Source organism: Kogia breviceps, chromosome 7 (genome assembly GCF_026419965.1).
Source record: "Kogia breviceps isolate mKogBre1 chromosome 7, mKogBre1 haplotype 1, whole genome shotgun sequence".
Taxonomy (NCBI): Eukaryota; Metazoa; Chordata; class Mammalia; order Artiodactyla; family Physeteridae; genus Kogia; species Kogia breviceps.
The window spans coordinates 106,256,727-106,275,737 of record NC_081316.1 but is presented as its reverse complement, the minus strand read 5'-3'; the positions used below and the strand labels follow the sequence as shown (position 1 = coordinate 106,275,737).

The following is a 19,011-nucleotide window of genomic DNA, read 5'->3' as shown; positions in this document are numbered from 1 at the left end:
CCGGGGTTGTGAAGCTTTGAATAAGACTGGCCCAGCTCACCCCAGGACCTTCCACAGGACCCCAGGGAAGAGCCCACCCTCCCCACCTAAAGGAGCTGTGTTGGAAGGAGCTATGTATTAAGGGGCGGCTCACCCACTTGGGTCTCCTTGATGCCCTTAAGCCCAGCCCCTCCCTGCTCCCAAGACCCCAGAGAATCTCTTACTGCACCCCTCTTTGTAAAAAGAAATTAGGTTTCCCTGGCTGTTAATTGAATTACACTGCAGGAAAGCAGAGAAGTTGTATCTCATTAAAGCCTCCTGTGTGCTAGTGGAGCACTGTGTTGCCTTTGCGGCTGCTATTAGCACTTGTCACGCAGAACTCAGCCCTGTGCTTACGGCCCCACCCGCTCCCTGGCTCTCCTGCCCGTTCCCCTAAAGCTGCAGTCCCTGACACCTGCCCCAGGAGAGGCCTGCTGAGGCTACCCATCATAGAGAAGCCACAGCGTTTTGCTGACAACCAAATTCCATTTCCCAAAGCCAGATTCTTTGTGCATGCGTGGCAGACAGACAGACAGCCAGAGGTGGCCAGCCCCTACAGTAGGACAGGCTCAAAGAGGGAAAAACTGCCTTCTGGAAGCTTCAGTTTCCTCATCTGAAAAGTGGGGTTAGTAAGACTTAACTTCTCATGGCTGTTTTGGGGGAAGGCCAGTAAGCAATGAACCAAGAGGCCAAGGCATCCAGCAGACTGCCTGCTCCATCAGGGGCATTGTGGGCACAGGAAGGCCGTGGTGCTTGGTCAAGAAATACATCAGGACCCAGGCTTTAGAGCTGGGGAAGAATAACAGTACCTACCCGCGTGACTTAATTCATGTAAAGTACTAGAATACTGCCAGCACATGGTACATGGGAAGTTCCCAGTAAAAGGTAACCATAAAAGTGTGTGTGTGCGTGTGCGCGCACACGTGCATGTGTGCTCCTGCAGGTGACCGCACACGAACATCTCTCTAGGGAATTCCTGGGGTCTGCCTTCAACCCAGGAAGTGCTCTGGAGCACAGCCAGGTCTCGGTGCAGTGAGGATTCACCTGTGTTTACCCCTGTGATTCAGTGGAGCAGAGCGATTTTGTGGTCCAGAGCCAGAAGCAAGAGAGAGATGGAGGGAAGAGGAGAGCAGATAGGGCGGGCACCTGCTGCCCTGGGCTCCCTTCTATTAGGGGGCTGCCTTGTTAAGTACAGCAGCCAGGAGGGCGGAGGCCCCTGGTCTGTGGGCTCAGGAGGGCACCCAGGCCCTTGGAGGCCTGGACAGGGTCTGGGGGAGGGGCACAGTGACAGAGACCCCTGTTCTGGCATTGACAGGCAGACTGCATAGGGCAGGAAGAAAAGAGGAAGCAGGTCCTCTGCTTCTTGCCCAGGATGAGGGGCTGAAGATCCCTATACGCAAGAGGAGTATGCTCACAGAATCCTCCCATAACAATGAGCCCGATTCCCAGACCATCTTTCCTCTCTCCTGAGACCCGGACACCCACAGGGGCCCAAAGACATGGAATCTTCTCTGCGCTGCCCTGGAATCTTCTCCACGCTGCCCAGGTGGTCTAGTATGGGGAGCTCCCTTCCTCCTCTGCAGCCCTGTCCCTAAACAGCCAAAACTACTGGAAAATTCCTTCTTAGGCCAAACAGGAGGTCTGCCTTCCGCATTTTGAAGAGCTGTTGTGCCACGTCCCACCCAACTCCCTGTAAGTTACACGCTCCCAGTTTCCAGCCACTCTTCAAATGGCATGGCTTGAAGTCTGTCCATCTTCCTGGTCTCACTCCAGCTTGTCAATGTCCTCCGTCAAGTAGAGAGCCCAGAACGAGACATGATGTTTCACGAGTAATTTGGAGCTTGTCGTTCTATGTTCTGAAGACCTGGGCGCTAGTTCTCCCGGCATCAGTTCACCTTCCACCATTAGTGTTAGAGCTTCATACGTTATGTATCGCCTCTCCCACCTGTCCACTTTTAAGAAGTGTTGCTGTTTATTAGTATGACCGGGGCAAATCACTTCCCCGCGTGGCCTCAGTTTCTTCATTTGTAAAACGAAGGGTCTGTGTAGATGATCTATACCTGTGCCCTTCAATAGAAGCAAAATGCAAGCCACCTATGTAATTTAAAATCTTCTAGTTGTCACATGTTCATAAAAGTAAAAAGAAACAGGCGAGATTCACTGTGATAGTATATTTTATGTAACCCAGTATATCTAAAATATTAACACGTAATCAACGTAAAATTATGAAGGAGCTATTTTACATTCTTTCCTTTTCTTCCTGTGTTTTTGAAATCCAGTGTGTACTTTACAGTCACAGCACATCTCAGTTTGGACTGGCCACGTTTCTAGAGGCCAATAGCCGCGGGTGGCTAGTAGCTTCTCTACTGAACATTGTGTGGGCTCTGCAACTCTAGGACTCTGTGACTCTGTAACATAGACGGCAAGTCACATCTTAAGGTGTGCGTGTATTTATCTGAAGCTTTTCTTGGAACAGGAGAGGAGCATGAGACGCTTGGGGTGGGAATAGTACCCATACTGAGCCTGAGGCTCGGAGAAGTCAAGTAGCCTGTATTAAGAACCACGTAGCTGGGTAGAAACATGTCCGTCTGGCCCCCAAGCTCTTCAAGCTGGCTGGGGTCCACAGAAGCAGTCTCTTCTTCTTCACAGATAAGCTCCCCTTGAACCTGCCCTGAGCTGTGGGACTGTGAGGAGAACATCGGGTTCTGCTGCATGATGTTTGCTGCCATAACAATGGTGAAGGGAGCCCAGCCCCTGGCCCCAGGTGTGGTTAATACTCAGGGCTGAAGGACCAAGTGGGCTCTTGAGGCCCTGTTGCCTCTGGTTGCCCCTGTGTCTGTCTCTTTGAACAAACCTGATTGGGAAGACCCTGTGAGGTGGGACTGGCATGTATGAATACACAGGTTGTGCACTGCTCAAAGTTACATAGCCTAAGGGACAAGTAAGGTCTGGAACCCAGTCCCTGCTCCACTGGCCAAACTGTGGCTCCCAGCACCATGTTGCATCCGGCCAGAGAGGTGCCTTTATAATTCACACACAGGCCCTGGACAGGCTGGGACAGCCCTACCTGGAGAGCAAAACAGAGATGAGCTGCCAGCTTCTCACTCTGGTGCAGAGCCTTGAGGTCCTCCTACCAAAGAAAGACTCATCATTTCCCCTTCCTTCTCTGGACCTGTGACCTACGCTGAGGCTTGACCCTGCCCCCATCCCCCTTCACTCACGCGTGCACGTGCACGCGTGTGCACACACACACACCCTCGGCATGAACTCCCCCGGCTCGACTGTGGCTTCAGTGGCAGCCTCTTGAGAGCCCGGCTTCCTCTTCCCCAGGAAGGCCTCAGGGCTCAGGCCAAGCAAGGGTGCCAGGCCCCAGTCTCTGACCATTCACTTTGCGGGGAGCAGAAACGGCTCATGCGCCCCTCCCGCCACATCCCGGCATTTCAATCCTCCAGGAAAAATGGAGGCTTCTGCAATGCAAGGCCTGACTTGTTGATGTAAAATCTTACTCTATATTCCACCCAGGTTTATACGAGTGAATTATGCAAATCTTTGATAGAAAAATATTCCTCTGCACATCCTTGAGAGTGTAAAACCTTAGTCAATAATTCATACTCGCATGTCTCTGACTGCAGGCTTTTTCTTCATTATAACTTGCACCTTGTTATTTGTGTTCCACGTTTTATTGTATATTGGTGTGATGCCGTGCATTATAAAATTTATCTGCTTCATTATATGATGAGCCGGGGCTGGGGATTGTGCTGAGATGCTGGTGCAGGGGCCAGGGGCCAGGGGCCAGAGCTGCCCTCAGGATCCCGTCCCACATAACAGAAGGCAGAGGAGGTGGCTGGCCGCATGGTGACTTCGCGGAATGCCAGAAACCACCCTTCATCCCCCAGACCTGTTCCAGATGTCCCCTCACCCACTGACTGGCATCTCAGGTCACACTATTACAGCTCCATGCCTTCCTTCCTTTCTCCAAAGGCTTATTTGTCCTTAGAAGTCAGAGGACCCTGGAGAGTTCACTGGGAGGAATGTTGTCTGAGTAGGTGTTTAAAACTGGAGGGGAGGGACTTCCCTGGTGGTCCAGTGGTTAGGACTCTGAGCTCTCACTGCAGGGGGCCCGGGTTCGGTCCCTGGTCAGGGAACTAAGATCCCTCAAGCCAAGCAGGCAGCCAAAAAACAAAACAAAACAAAACTGGAGGGGAGAAAAATCCTGAAGGTGCTAGGAGGGAAAGAACAGGACATCCACAGAAGTGGAGCGGGGATGCGGTGCCCCAGGGGGGGAGCCTCTGGGGTGGGCGGGGGTGTAAAGAGAGAGAAGACAGAGCATCCTCTTGTTGCATGGCCCAAGCAGGCCAGTGAGGGGGTGGCTCTCTACTCTGCAGACCTCAGTGTGAGCAGGGGTCCTTCCCGCAATGTGGGGGTGGGAAATGCTGTCTGATTCTGGCAGTCAGCCACGGTGCCCCCTAACGTGTGTACTCTAGCATGGGACCTGTACTCTAAGAGGCAAGGTTTCCCAGGAAAGTGGTGAGGAAATGGCAAGGACAAGGACAGTCCTCCAGCTGCATCAGATCTCTTACCTCTCTGGGATCTGCCCTGCACATCGCTGCCTCTGAGCCTCTCCTCCAGCAGTTTCCACCTCTTAGGGTACCCTTTCTCCCCATGTGTATCCTGCCACGTCAGATGGTGAGCACTTCTCCTAGCACAGTGCTTAGCAATCTTTCCTGGAACTGCTGTTGTGTTGTCTGTTCTCACCACTGCAGCGAAGCTCCCTGAGATTGGGTTTGTCCTGCTCACCGTTGGTTCCAGAACCCAGCATAAGGTCTGGCACCTAGTAGGTGCTCCATCAGTGCTCGTTGAATGGCTGGGTGATGCCTTCCCTGACACTCCTCCGCCAAAATTAATTTCTCCTGATACCTCCTTGAAATACTCATCCGATTTTCCTTATTTTTCACGTTGCTCGCACAGGTGCCTACCTCCCCCTCCCCTTCCCCCCTCCTCCCAGGAGGCAAGGACCCCATCTCCCCCAAGCCTGGCACCATGCTGCATAATGGCATAGGTGCTGGATGCATGTTTGTTGAATTGATGGGGGGAAAAGGGGACAGGATGTCACTGGCCCAAGACCATCTTTCCCTCTACCCCACCTTCCCCCTGCTGCTGCCCAGGCCTGGAGGAGGGTCAGGATTGAGATGCCTCTTGTGAGGGCAGTGGGCGGGCTCTCCTGACGGCCAGCCAGGGCCTTGGTTGTTTCATGACGATTTTCTCAGGTCATTGGTTGGGGAACGGGGGGTGGGGGAACCTGTTAGTGGGCTTGAAGGTTCTTAACTACGGTGCTGCTAGCCAGGGTTTTCTGTTGCATTTTGTGTGGAAGAACAGGAGAGTTTCTCAGCTGTCTGGGAGGGCCCTGCTACCTAGAAGCGGGGGGTAAACCAGCTGACCGCTATGGAGAGAGCTCGAGCCATGGACACAAAGCAGAGGCACCAGGCGTGTAACCCAGGGTCCACAGACCTCCCCGCCAAAGGTGCATGGATCCAATTCAAGGGGTCCATGAATTGGGGCTGGGGTAAAATGGCATCTTTTTTTTCACTAACTTCTAACTGAAATTTTGTACTTCTTCCATTCTGAACGTAAGCAACAAACCACAGCAGTAGCAGCACCCGTGACTGTGACCAATAGGTATTTTCATATCACAGCCCTGGCAGATATCTCAAAATGTCATTTGTGCTCATCACTATTACAGAATTGTTCTAATACAATCCAGCACTAGTTCTTATTTCATAAAGAGGCATACAGAACATATATTATGTGATATACTCTATCAGAAGTTTGCTTTTCAATGTTCATATTGGCATAACCATACTTCAGCATATCTGGTTTCCTTTGTCGTTTTATGTATATTATGCATTTTAAAAGATTCTGAAAAGGGGTCCACGGAATATCAGAACCCCTGGTGAAGAGAGAGGCTGCCCCGGTCGTGGGTGGGCTGGGGAGAAAGGGACAGGCAGTGGGGTTTTCTGTACCCTCCCCCGACCGTTACTAGACCCTCTCCCTGGGGCTGAGGTGCTCTGTGGGAGGGGCAGCCGGGGGCGGGGCCTCGGCGCTGGGCACGTGCTCTCCCCGGGCTGGCCTCCCCCCCACCTCACTGGGACCTCCTGCGCCTCCTCCCCTCCCCAGTCCCGGCCATGATCACCTCCCACCCCAACACCACCATCGCCATCAAGGGCCACGCCAAGGAACTCAACTGCACGGCGCGGGGAGAGCGACCCATCATCATCCGCTGGGAGAAGGGGGACACGGTCATCGACCCCGACCGCGTCATGCGGTATGCCATCGCCACTAAGGACAACGGCGACGAAGTCGTCTCCACGCTGAAGGTGAGCACGCACGCCCCAGTCTCAGAAAGTGGGGAGCCCACAGCTATTGCATCTGTATCCAAAGGAGGTGAATGGGGAGTCTGGGAGCCCCTCCTCCACCCCCAAAAGTACCTCTCCTTTTCCCTCCCTCATCCACCAACCTCTGCCTTAGAACCTCACTCTATCCCCTTTCGGACAACTCCTCACCTTTAAATGTGTGGAATCCCCAGCCCCTCCTTCCCTCCCCCCAGGATGCCCTCAACCCTCTCCCTCCCTCCTGGACCCTCTCAGCCCCTCCCTCTTTTGGAACTCCTCAGCTGGCCTCCCTGCAGGAACTCTTCCACACTTCCATCCTTTGAACTTTCTGGAAAGAGGAGCCCTTGACAAACCCCTGGTGGGGCCCCTCCCAGAAGAAGGTGGCCTTGCTGATCCCTGGCTAGATGGGCCGCCTTCAGCAGGCCAGCTCTAAAACACTCTCCCCATTCCCCCCTCTCTCCCTGCCGCTGCCCGCTGCCCCTGCTGGCTGCCTCCCAGCTCAAGCCTGCTGACCGTGGGGACTCTGTGTTCTTCAGCTGCCATGCCATCAACTCGTACGGGGAGGACCGGGGCTTGATCCAACTCACGGTGCAAGGTACCTCACCTGCCCCACGGCCCCAGCCCTTTCCCCTGGGACCCCGGCGCTCACTGCCAACTCCCCCCAAGAGCAGGGACACCGCCCGCGTCTAGTGGAGGCTGACCGGAAACAGTTCCGAGGAAAAGCTCCATCCACCCTCCTTCCTGCCCAGAGTGGGGTGATAGGGTCTTTGCAGGCACACCGCATACAGCGAGGTTCGCAATGGCTGCGGCCCCTGTGGAGCACGCTGCTTCTCCCAGAAGTGGGGGGCCTGCATTTGTGGGCACAGACCCTGCAGGAGGCGTGGGAAGGGAAAGTCAAGCTGGGAAAAGTTGGGAGCTCTGCATGGGGGAAAGTAGGCTGTCAGCTCCGAGGAAAGGGGCTAAGGAAGAGAGGGGGGCAGATCAGGAACCGAGAAGGACCCCCTCTGCCTCTGAGCCCTGCTGCCGGGCACCCTTCACCCCCTCCTGCCTTGCCTGAACTCCAGGGCTCAGGGCCCTTGGGTGGATCACAGGTGACACGGATCCCCCAGGGCAGATCCCTGGTCCTCTGTAGGGGTCGGCAGGAGGCCAAGCTCTCTGCTGCCACCCTCACTTCTGCCCCCTTCCCCTGCCACCCCCCAGAGCCCCCAGACCCCCCAGAGCTGGAGATCCGGGAGGTGAAGGCCCGGAGCATGAACCTGCGCTGGACCCAGCGATTTGACGGGAACAGCATCATCACGGGCTTTGACATTGAATACAAGAACAAGTCAGGTGGGTGAGGGCGGGGCCTGCTGTGACCCCTTGTACCATGTGCCGGGACGGTGCCCCTCTGTGGGACAGCCCCTGGGTGTCAGGGCTGCCCATCTAAGGCAGACACACAAGCCCCTGTGTCTTCCAAAGGGAGGAACATTGGTCAGGTTAGGAACCCTGGGGGAAAACGGGGGGACCCTCAGTTGATGGGGAGGGGGTGTCAGCCCCTTTTTCCCAGGACTGTCCCTGGGCAGGTCCATAGGGTGGTCTGATTTAAAGCATCTTGAAGGCCCGGAGCCAGGGGGCTGTGGGCTGTATCTGTGGGGTCAGAGACATCACAGTTTCACTGGGTCATCTAGGCACTCCTGGTGTGAGATGATGGGGATGCTTGAGAGTCAGAGAGCTGGTCCTTGCCAAGAATGAGTCACTGGGGGATGGGAGTCCCTGGAAAAGCATAGAGCTAAGTTTCCTCCTCCAAGAAGCCCTCCCAGATCCCTCCCTTGGGACCCTAGCTAGCTCCTGAGGCTGCCCGCCACTGTGAAGCCATGTAGAGCAGAGTGAACAGTGGACACCAAGGTCTCTGGGGAAACAAGGGACCCACAGTCATGTGGCAAGAATGGCAAGGAGGGGACAAGAGGCCAAGCCAGAAAAAGAGCAATTATGTTTGTATCTGTGTGACTATCTCTAGAAGGTACAGGCAACAGGCGGCTGCCCCCTCACTCCCAACATAGGATTGAGAGAACAAGAAGCATGTTCCTCCTTTGGGGTTCTTTCATACCTTCGGAATTCAAGACCATAAGCCCATATAGGCTTTTCAAAATAATTTGAAAATAAAACACAGAAAGAGAGTCTGGAAAACTCAAGCCGCCCCAGCCCCCTTCTCCCACCAACTCCAACTCATCTTCCAGGTTTTAGCATAGATCCAAGGGTTTGTTTCCTCAGAAGCATTCCAGACCCTTCCTCTCTTCCTAAGCATAGCACATGGTCATTGGCCAGCTGGCTGTCCACTCCCCTAGAGTGACAGCACCTGGCATAGCATCCACAGCAAATCTCTGAGCCATATTCGCCTCTTGAGAAGCCACTGTGTCCATGGCACTGGGTTCGTCATCCTTAATACAGGCTTCGGCAAGGAGGGGCCCTGCCCTCAGAAGCTTACAGTTCGGTTGGGGAGAAAAGTCAGCTCACATCCAGTGGCCCTGGGAGGTCACTCTCAGTGCAGGAGGCGGGCCGTAGAGAGGAGGAGGGGCTGTGCCCGCACGGCTCGTCAGGGAAGCATCTCTTTGGTCGGTCGCTGTAGACGCTCCACTGAGCTGGGAGATGATAGAACGCTAACGGGCCTAGATTCAGGGAGACGGGAACGGCCGAGCCCCAGCAAGATGCAGCACACTCCAGGGAGCAGCAGTCTAGCAGAGGGTTCACAGACCCAGTTCCTGGTCAATAAGACTAAAATGTGCTCTGGGCTCCAGGTTGGGGGAGGGGGGGCTCTGGGCTGAGCTTTTACTTCCTTGGGGAAGGTCACTGAGAGCTACTGACAATGTCTGAGGTCCCAGAGAGAGACTTGGCATGGCACCTTGAAAAGGGTCATCAGGTGTCAGCAGGAAGGAGAGGTATCCAGAAGCTGAGTGAGCAGGCTGCCGCAGCCCTGCATCTGGAACAGGTGATGAGCGGTGGCCGGGCCTCAGTGGAAGCAGAGGACACGGGGAGGAGAGGAAGCTCACTGTGTTCATCTCACACCTCGGGGCTTCCCGAGTCTGGGCACAAGCTCCCCAGGAGCCAGAAAGATGGGCCAGCATCTCCCTGCCTGGCAGATGTGGCCTGTCGGGGCCGGGGAGTGGATGCCTGGGCTGTCGCTCGGGCCCCTCCCCTATTGCTCCTTTTGACTGGCCCCCTGCCCTCCTCCCCCACGCTGCCCCGTTGCCCACCCGGCCCCCTCCACTGACCACCCTCTAATGTGTGGAAACCTTTCCGGGGGCACTGCTCAGCAGGGCGAAGCTGAGCACATCACACATCTGGAGAGCAGTGCAGGAGAGGTGGCCAGGGAGGGTGCTATTTTCAGAGCTCATCCACATCTTCCCCCAACCCCCTCTGGCTCTCCTGAAAGGTGAGGAGTGGCCATACCCCAGAGCCAGGATGGATGGCAAGGTGGAGAGGAGGGTAATGAGAACTCAACCTCAGACTCTCCCATCCACAAGGGCTTTGCACCTGTTAAAAAAAAAAAAAAAAAAAGCAAAATAAATCACAGGATCAAGAGCACAGAGAAGCTGGCTGGTCCTTTCTCCTGTCTTTAGGTGGGACTACTCCAGGCCACCCCACTCAGACGGGCATCTATCCTGGCACTTAGGAAAAGGAATCCCGTGGGAACTGCAGTGAATTACCATATTGGAGTCAGGCAGAGGCTGTGAGCACAGCACAGCTTCCTTGTCTGTGAGGGGGAAACAGTAATGCCTACCCTGTGGGATTGTTTTGAGGAATAAAGAGGAAGCATCTAGCATGGGGCTATAGTCAACCTTTTAAAAATGTAAGTTCCTCTCCTCCTTCTAACTCAAATACTTCCTGTGGCAATTTATAGTCCTGTGGGACTTGCAGGCTGAAATATGTGTCTGTCAGTCAGCAACATGTACTGAGTGCCAATAATATTCTTGCAGAATCATGCACCAGCCATGTGGTAGGGAAAGAGAAAGAACAAGGAGACAGAGTGTTGCCCTTGGAGCTTACAGTGCAGTTGGAGTGAGAATAAACACTGTGTACACATACTCGCATGCACATACACACACACACACACACACACACACACACACACACACGAAGGCACTTTCAGGACCATTACAAAGCACTATCCAATCATGTGTAATACACCACAAACTGAATTACATGAGAACTGTAAAAGGTATCCTAGGGGACGGATGGATGACTCAAAGGAGGGAGGGGTGTGTGTGTGTGTGTGTGTGTGTGTGTGTGTGTGTGTGTGTCTAAGTAGATCTTCTGCCTGCAGGTGGAATAGTAGAACAAGAACAATTCTCAAAGCAGAAGACTTGAGTTGACCAAGTGTCAGGGCTGTATGATCTTTAGCAAGCAACTTAAGGTCTTTGGGCATCTCTACCTATCAGTGGAGACAATAACACATAATCCAAGGTGGCTGCAGGGATTACGTGACTGGGATGACTTATGTGCATGTGCCTAGCACAGAGCCTGACACAAAATAACCCTCCATGGGTCCCCATCCTGTGGGGATGGGAGATAGGACCCCATCTCCCTTCCCCTCTTCCTCTTGCCCCAGACCACACCCATCCTGGGCCTGGACCATCTGCCCCTGACCCCCTTCTGTGTTACAACTGTGCCTTTGCCAGGTTTTCTGCCATGTTGCTCATCATGCTAATCTTCCAAGGGAAATTACCAAGTCTGCCCTTTCTAAGCCATCCCGCTCACGCTGACTTCTCCTGGCCCCAGGCAGCAGAGTAATAATACATGAATGCTGAATGATAAATAGCACCGTCCCCACAAATTTATCAGATGGCGCTGTGCAAATTTAAAAACGCAGACACCACATTTCGCCCCTGTTTTCCAAGCCAGGATTAGGGATGGGTTCTTTGAGGATGGCCCTCCAGGCCCAGAAGGCAGCCCCGTGGTGCGTGCCGTCAGCCACCATGCGGTGAGCCAGCCCGGTGTGGCGTGGCGTTCTGTGTGAGCTGGAGTGGGGCTGTGAGAGGCTCTGGTGTTGGGATGTGGTGAGTGGTCGTGGAGACCCAGGGAACCTTTTCTCGGTGCTGCAGAGATTGCCATGGTGGGCTCAGAGCTGTGATGCAAGGAGGAAATCAGAGATGCAGAATGGATTTGTTTCCCAAACACAGGCAGCTAAATGCTCCAGATGTGGCTTTCGTCCAAACTGCTCCCCCTTCTGCAGTGAATGTGTCCCCTGAAACACCAGCGGCCCCGGGTCCCCTCCCAGCAAGCAGCCCACAGAGTGGAAGGCACTGACATCTCCCCAGCCACTGCCTTATTTTTTAAGAAGAATATTTTGCAACATAAACCCTTTGATGAAGAAAGGGAGAGAGAGCCCTTAATGAAATATGTTAATCTGGGTAAGCCAGGCTTATATGAAAGGGAATATTAAAAGAGACAATATTCACCAAAGCCAGCTCAGTACTCTGAGAGCTGAAAAGGAAAGGGAAAAAAATAGGGCCCCTGATTTCAGCTATTCAGGTCAGAGAGATGGCAGTGATCAAGTATGGAAAATCAGCTAGAGACCTCCAGATTTGACTCTGATGCATTAGCCTGCAGGCGCTGTGGGGAGAGAGCCATTTTGTGCCAACATCAAAGATGATTTGGGAACGCAAGGGCAAATCCACCTGCAGATGACTGGCAAAAGCAGGACAAAAGGAGGCCACTCTCTGGGGCATCCCCCCCACCTTCCTGTGGCTGGCAGTTGAAGGAGGCAAGGGAGGGAAAGGCAAAGGGTATTTCTTGTGGCTACAAAATGCAGAGGAACTGCAAGTCCAAAGTCCAGGGCAACAAAGTGGCTCTGATCTAAAAGCAACAGTGGGTTTTAAGTGCCCAACGCGTGCCAAGTGGGCGAGATGGGCAAAGTGTTAGACATGGTTCCTGCCTTCAGGGAGCTTATCTGTGTGTAGATGGAAATAGAAGCCAGCGATGGGAAAAGTGTATGGAGTGAGAGGAGAGCCTAGGATGGAGCCTTGAGGAACGCGAACCATTAATGGTAAGGTAGGGCTTCCCTGGTGGCGCAGTGGTTGAGAGCCCGCCTGCCGATGCAGGGGACGCGGGTTCGTGCCCCGGTCCGGGGAAGATCCCACATGCCGCGGAGCCGCTGGGCCCGTGAGCCGTGGCCGCCGAGCCTGTGCTCCGCAACGGGAGAGGCCACAATAGTGAGAGGCCCGCATACCACACACACACAAAAAAGGGTAAGGTAAAGAGGATGCATCTGCAAAGTGAAGAGATGACCCAAGAGAATAGGAAAAGCTAGGGAGTGTTTTAATAGGAAACCCAAGAGGAAAGTGTTTCGGGAAGGGAGAGGTCTAAGCGTTGAACACACCTGAAAGGCCAAGTGAGAAATCGGCCTTGATGACATGAGCATCACCTATACAGTGCAGATATGGTGCTGATGTCACTGGAAGGAGTGAAGAGTAAATCGTGTCCATCACTGCACCTGGCACATCACAGGTGCTTGATAAATATTAGCACCTCTTTTCTTTAGCCCCTCTGTTTCCAGACACATCGTGTGGTCTCCTTCCTCTGCCGCACTCATCAAAAATGAATACACTGACTCAGGATCACTGTCCCTCTCCTATAAACACAGGCAAATCATATATGATGTGTGAGCTGGCCCCAGCTCCCAGAATGCCTCAGAGAGACGTGAACACCTGCCTCTGCATGGCTAGCCCATTTCCTCCCAAACCAAAGCAGTACCCACAGCAGTAGGAGCCTGCATATTTGCAATTCTGGCTTACCCTGCCAGCCATAGTGACTCTTGGGCAGTTGGGCCGTTTTAAAAGACAAGGAGAAAATACTGTTTTTCTGAGCATCCACTGTCTGCCATTTGTGACTTTGGCTCATGAAACCAGAGAATTAAATGCAAAACTGCAGATGGGGAGCTGGGCCAGTGCCCTTCACAGATGCCAAGCCTGTGTGTCTAAAAGCGGTGTTTTGAAAAACGTCAGGACCTCAATTAACCAGAACCTGGGGGGATGGGATAGTCTTCTCGAGTGAACCAATTCTCCTGATTTACCAGGCATTCGCTTAAAAAAAAGTCTTCCTAAAATTTGTTCTAGAATGTGCCAGCCTCCCTCCCTGATTTAGGGGTTAAACTGTAGTGAATACAATTTAATCTTTTCTACTGAGAATTTTCAGGATCCTCTACTGTGGATTTAAAAGACATGAAAAATTAGACTGAATAGTCACATCAGGACGTGCCCTGGGTAGATTTTCAAGCCGCACTATCAGCTAGTTTCCCTGTGCTTTGCCTTTTTGTTTCTTTTCCAAGCAAAGTGCCAATAACGTAATCTGGTTATGATTTCTGCGTTTGGAAGGTCCTAGCTGGGGCATTGCTGTGACTGCAACCCCTTCCATGTCTGTCTGGAATCCCCTGGTAGGTGCACAGCACAAATATATTGAATGAATGACTGGATTCCTCTGGAGATGCAGAGTGTTTACTGTCACAGTATCCCTGAGTGGTGTTTATCTGGTATTTTTCACACTCTACAGTTTTGCTAAACATTAGCCCTGGGATGGGCTGCCAGTGCCCCTGGATGAATCGAGAATATGCTCATCCCTTTGTTGGCTTCTGACTGTAAAGACTCAGAGACCATTCTCTTGCTGGTGAGAGAGAGGGTAGGGTTTGCCTAGGGACTCTGGTACATGATTTGTCCCCCCTGACAGCCCAAGAAACAGTCAAGACCACCACCACACAAATGCACAGAGAAAGGCAATACAGAAGCACATGTACGAGGAGAAAGGGGTATAAGACTTGGCTTCCCCCTTTGCAGCGGGATCATGGGATGGGGGGGTATCTCACAGTTATAACAGGTCTCTGATGTGGTCTGAGAAACCAGGAACAAGGGCACTGGCCAATCAGACCCTCGGGAATAGCAAGCAAATGGTGATCTCAGGAGGGACCATAGGAAACATCTCATCTGACCCCCATCTGAGGTTTGAGTTCACCAGGCGGCCCAGGGCAGAGAAGGGTTAAGCTCCCCGAGTTTCCAAGCAGTGCATTTGCTGCTGCCATCCTCAGGCATCCCTTGGTCACTTGAGCTTAATGGAACAGAACCCTTCGGTTCTCTGTGAAGTTGTGAGGGCTCTCTTGCTTCAGTCTCTGTGAAGTAGACCTCTTCTGGGCATCTAAGTTGACGTTGGGACGTGCTGCTGCTTGAGGCTGGAGAGGGGTCCTGGAGTTTGCCTGGCTGTGGTTAGAAATGGGTGTCCTCTGTCCAGATTCCTGGGACTTCAAGCAGTCCACACGCAACATCTCCCCGACCATCAACCAGGCCAACATCGTGGACTTGCACCCGGCGTCCGTGTACAGCATCCGCATGTATTCCTTCAACAAGATCGGCCGCAGCGAGCCGAGCAAGGAGCTCACCATCAGCACTGAGGAGGCCGGTGAGCACCTCCCCCAGCCACCCCTGCGCGTGGGCTCGGGACACCTGGGGCCACACCCACCCTGTGCACTGGCAGTGGGCTTGCAGTTAGAAGAGGAGAAGGGGGAGGTTCCACAGTGTTTGCGTCTGCCTCTGGATCGTTGGAGATTCTTCCGTCTGACCTTTTCCAGATGGGGTTCTCGATGCAATGCTCTCGGGAGCTGTCCATCGTCCTGCCCCCACTCACCTGGCCGCAGCCTGTCTGGAAAGGACAGATATGCTAGATCTGCAAAGGATGGGGGTGCTAGTGCCCTGGATTATCTCCTGTAATTTTTGTCATGAAGTTTTCCTGAAAGTTGAAACAAGATTTTCCTTGCTGTATTTTCTCTTACCTGTCATCGCAAAATATAACTTCATACAGAAAAGTACATATAACATACGTGTTCAGTTTTACAAATAATGATAAAGAAAAACTAGTATAACCAACACTCGTTACCACTTACCAGAGGTCCTCCATATGCCCTTTCTCAATTATAACCTCTCCCCATGAAGTAACCAGTATCCCAACTTCCTTTCTTTCCTTTTTATACTGTCGCCACAATGTATGTACATGTAACCCATGCAGTTTAATTTTGCCTATTTTCTAATAGAATATATGCAAGAAATCATATATTCTCTCTGTCTTCCTTGTTTTGATCGATGTTCTTTTTGTGAGCGTCATGTCCTCAGTACAGCTGTATCATTTGTGTATTTTCATTCCCCCCAAGGGATATAAGCAGCTGTAGAGTTACAGTCATCAGATGGACAAACTTCTACCTTTAACCAAAAAAAAATGCCAAAATGTTTTCCAAAGTTTTGTACCAACTTGCTCTCGCATGATCAGTGTACAAGAGTTCCTGCCACTTCATATCTTTGTCTGCACTTTGTACTGTCAAACTTTTAAAAAATATTTGCCAGCCTGCTGGATGTGGAGTAGTATTTCATAGTCATTGTTTGCTATGTTTTCAGCAAATTATGGAGACTGAAGGGGAAATTTAAACCATATGATCGTTTCAGAAGAACTCAAACAAAGGTTCTCTGCTTCTGTAGACGAGCTTTTCCTTTCTCCCCAGCAGTCCTCCAGCTCAAGGATGGGAGTGAGAACATAGGACGCTTTTCTTCCAAGACTTGACTCATAATGTTGTTTCTCTCCACCCCACCCCCAGCTCCTGATGGGCCCCCCATGGATGTAACCTTGCAGCCAGTAACCTCACAGAGCATCCAAGTGACCTGGAAGGTAAGTAAATTCAAAGGCAATTTCCTCTGAAATACCTCCTTTCTTCCCCTCTCAATCTACAAATGAAACCCCAACAGACTAGCTAGTCTCTGGTCTCTTACAGTGCCCAACCCTGTTTATTGCCAAATCCATGAGGTTGGAGGGGTGGAAAGAGAGGAGGATAAAGGTGCTGGTTCCCTCACCAATCCCCACTCCCTTCTCCACCCTGACTCTCTCTTTTTTTTTTTTAATTTATTTTACTTATTTATTTATTTTTGGCTGCCTTGGGTCTCCATTGCTGCGTGCGGGCTTTCTCTAGTTGTGGAGAGCGGGGGGCTACTCTTCGTTGCGGTGCATGGGCTTCTCATTGCTGTGGCTTCTCTTGTTGCAGAGAACGGGCTCTAGAGCGCAGGCTCAGTAGTTGTGGCACACGGGCTTAGTTGCTCAGCGGCACGTGGGACCGGGACCTTCCCGGGCCAGGGCTTGAACCCGTGTCCCCTGCATTGGCAGGCGGATTCTTAACCACTGCGCCACCAGGGAAGCCCCCACCCTGACTCTCTTATGGAGGCCCATGCCTCGGGTGGGATGAAGAATTTGTCAGTGCCAAGGAGGGAGGACGGTTCTTCCACCATGCTGGTCTGTCCTACACACCCCACATGTTGTAATAAGGCTGGAGTTAGAATTGATTATGTGTAAATTTCAAAGGGACCCTGTGGATTATGGGAGATGAAACGACAGAGTCTCACCCTCATCTTGGCCCTGTGACTAGAGCTGGGAGGTAGGGTGAAGCCACCCCCTATATTCTCATGGTAAAGCGTTGAACAGGGAGCTTGGTCTTTTCAGGTCTTGATTTCCTCCTCTATAAAATCAGGATTAAAAAATAACTGCCCTCCCCAGCTCTCGGGGAGGGGAGCTGGAGAGAAAACAAACCAGTAGGTGCTGCAGCCATTTCTAAGGGGAAGAAACTTATAAATCTAGAGGGTATCTGAAGACTGTCACTGAGGGGAAATCTTCGAGGCAATTCCACAGCTGGGCAGAGAAACAGGTCAGAATAACCTTGAGCAGGACCAAGAAATGCTTTCCTGGGTAACTCTGGCCTCATTGCCACATCCCTGCCATGGGCACAGAAGGGCTGCCCACCCTTGATGGCTTCCTGTTGCACCGCATTTTCCAGTGTTTGAGTATTTTCTTGCACTAATTTATCTGACCCTCTATCCCTGTGGAGTGGACAGAAGAGGTGTTTTTATCCCCATCCATCAGAGGAGGCCACGGTGTAGAGATGCAAGGTGACTTCCGTGGTCATTCAAGTCGTGACAGGTGCAGAACTTCAGTGCACATAGTCTGGAGCCCCTGCCCACTCTCCTCACCAGAGCCCACTGCATGGAGGTCAGGAACAGAGAGTTCTCTCAGTCCCATCCATGTTCTCCTTCTTGGATCTCTCCCATCTCAACAGTGGGGCTTGGGGGGGCTGCCTCATCTACATCTGGGATCAAAGTCCAAGGTCATCTTCTGACTTGAACTCCTGGTTGGAAAAGTCCAGGTGCTTTAGTCCTCCTTCTGGGCCCTTCAAAAAGGTAGACTCAAGAATAGGAGATTCAGAGGGCCTAGTAATATTTTTCCTAAAAAGACTGCATGCCTGGGCACGTACACACACACGGACATACACATACACACGCACATACACACACACTAAGCAGAAGAGCCTGGTTCCTTCCCTCCCCAGAGAAATGACCAGGATAAAGGTGGGACAGAGGCTGGGCAGTTGGGCCTCCCCAGGGAACCAGCCCTCCTAGCAGATACCTCCAGAGCCATGGTTCCCTCCAGGTTCAGATCTGGGTGCCAGGGCTTCTCTCAGAAACCGGGGGTGAAGCCTGGAGTCTAGTCCCCAAGTCTTGTCTGCGTCCTGACTCTGCACCCATTTCCTAAGAATACTCCAAGGAAGCCTGGAGGTGGGGCAGGGCTGAATAAGTATGTAAGCCACTGAGACATTTGGCTACAAAGCTCCGACTTGGAGGTTGCTAAAGACTTAGAGTCAGATTTATTTCTCCAAAGTCTCATAATGAAAAATAAAATTGATTAGAAAGTTAGAATTTCAGAATGAACGAGCCCGTCAATAAATTTGGGGCTGACTTCTCAGGGGATTTTTTTTTAACACTAAGAAACAGATTAATGAAAAATAAAGATTCACTTGAAAGATAAGTCACTTCATTTTAAGACTCCTTCCACGAGATGGATTACCACTGCTTTATGACATAAATTTGCAATCAGCCCTATTGATTTCTTAATGCTTCAGAGAAATATTGTTAAGATTGATTTAAATCCTGAGTGTGCCTGTTTGGGGGGAGGTGGGGCAATATGGAGAGCGGGGAGAGAGAGGGAGGGAGGGAAGAAGGGAGGGAGGGAACATGTGTCAAGATTTATAAAAATATGTGAATATCTATATGTATGTAGCAGGGTATGCCTGAATGCCTATCCAAGGCCTCTGCCAGTATATTTTGATGTGAATGAAGGTGACGTGGTACTGTGTATATCACACATATACAGATGTACATCATGGTGTAGGTGGCTCTGTGTATGTAGGCATATGTGTCATTGTGTACTGATGTATATATCAGTGTGTTTCAATACGGACATGGGTATGTAATAGGAGAGTATATGTCAGTGCGAAAACAAGGGCACCTTGCAGATATATTTGTGTCTATAATAGATGTCTGTCTGAATGTGTGAGTGTGTAGATACAAACCCAAATTCAGAAATTTGCCCCCTTACAAACTAGCAAACAGGACTGCCCAAGTACAGAGAGAAACATTATTCAGGCATTAACAAAAAGTCAAGTCAATTAAATACACGCACACCTAGTTAATGAGTTCAAAACAATTATGTTAAATTAAAAACTTCATTTTATTGCATTAACAGTGAGCTTAAAAATGCAGTTCATTTAAAACATTCA

General features: G+C 51.6%; 1 protein-coding gene across 3 annotated transcripts in view; it reads left to right on the top strand.

The window, feature by feature from the left end:
- Positions 1 to 19,011, top strand: part of DSCAML1 (DS cell adhesion molecule like 1) — a 356,638-nt gene that overhangs the window by 300,175 nt on the left and 37,452 nt on the right. For all 3 annotated transcript variants that reach the window (XM_067039017.1, XM_059070778.2, XM_067039019.1), the window contains 5 exons: positions 6,193 to 6,392; positions 6,906 to 7,002; positions 7,608 to 7,736; positions 14,661 to 14,828; positions 16,012 to 16,082. In XM_067039017.1, coding sequence (XP_066895118.1) covers positions 6,193 to 6,392; positions 6,906 to 7,002; positions 7,608 to 7,736; positions 14,661 to 14,828; positions 16,012 to 16,082 — 665 coding nt within the window. The remainder of the gene's footprint in view (positions 1 to 6,192; positions 6,393 to 6,905; positions 7,003 to 7,607; positions 7,737 to 14,660; positions 14,829 to 16,011; positions 16,083 to 19,011) is intronic.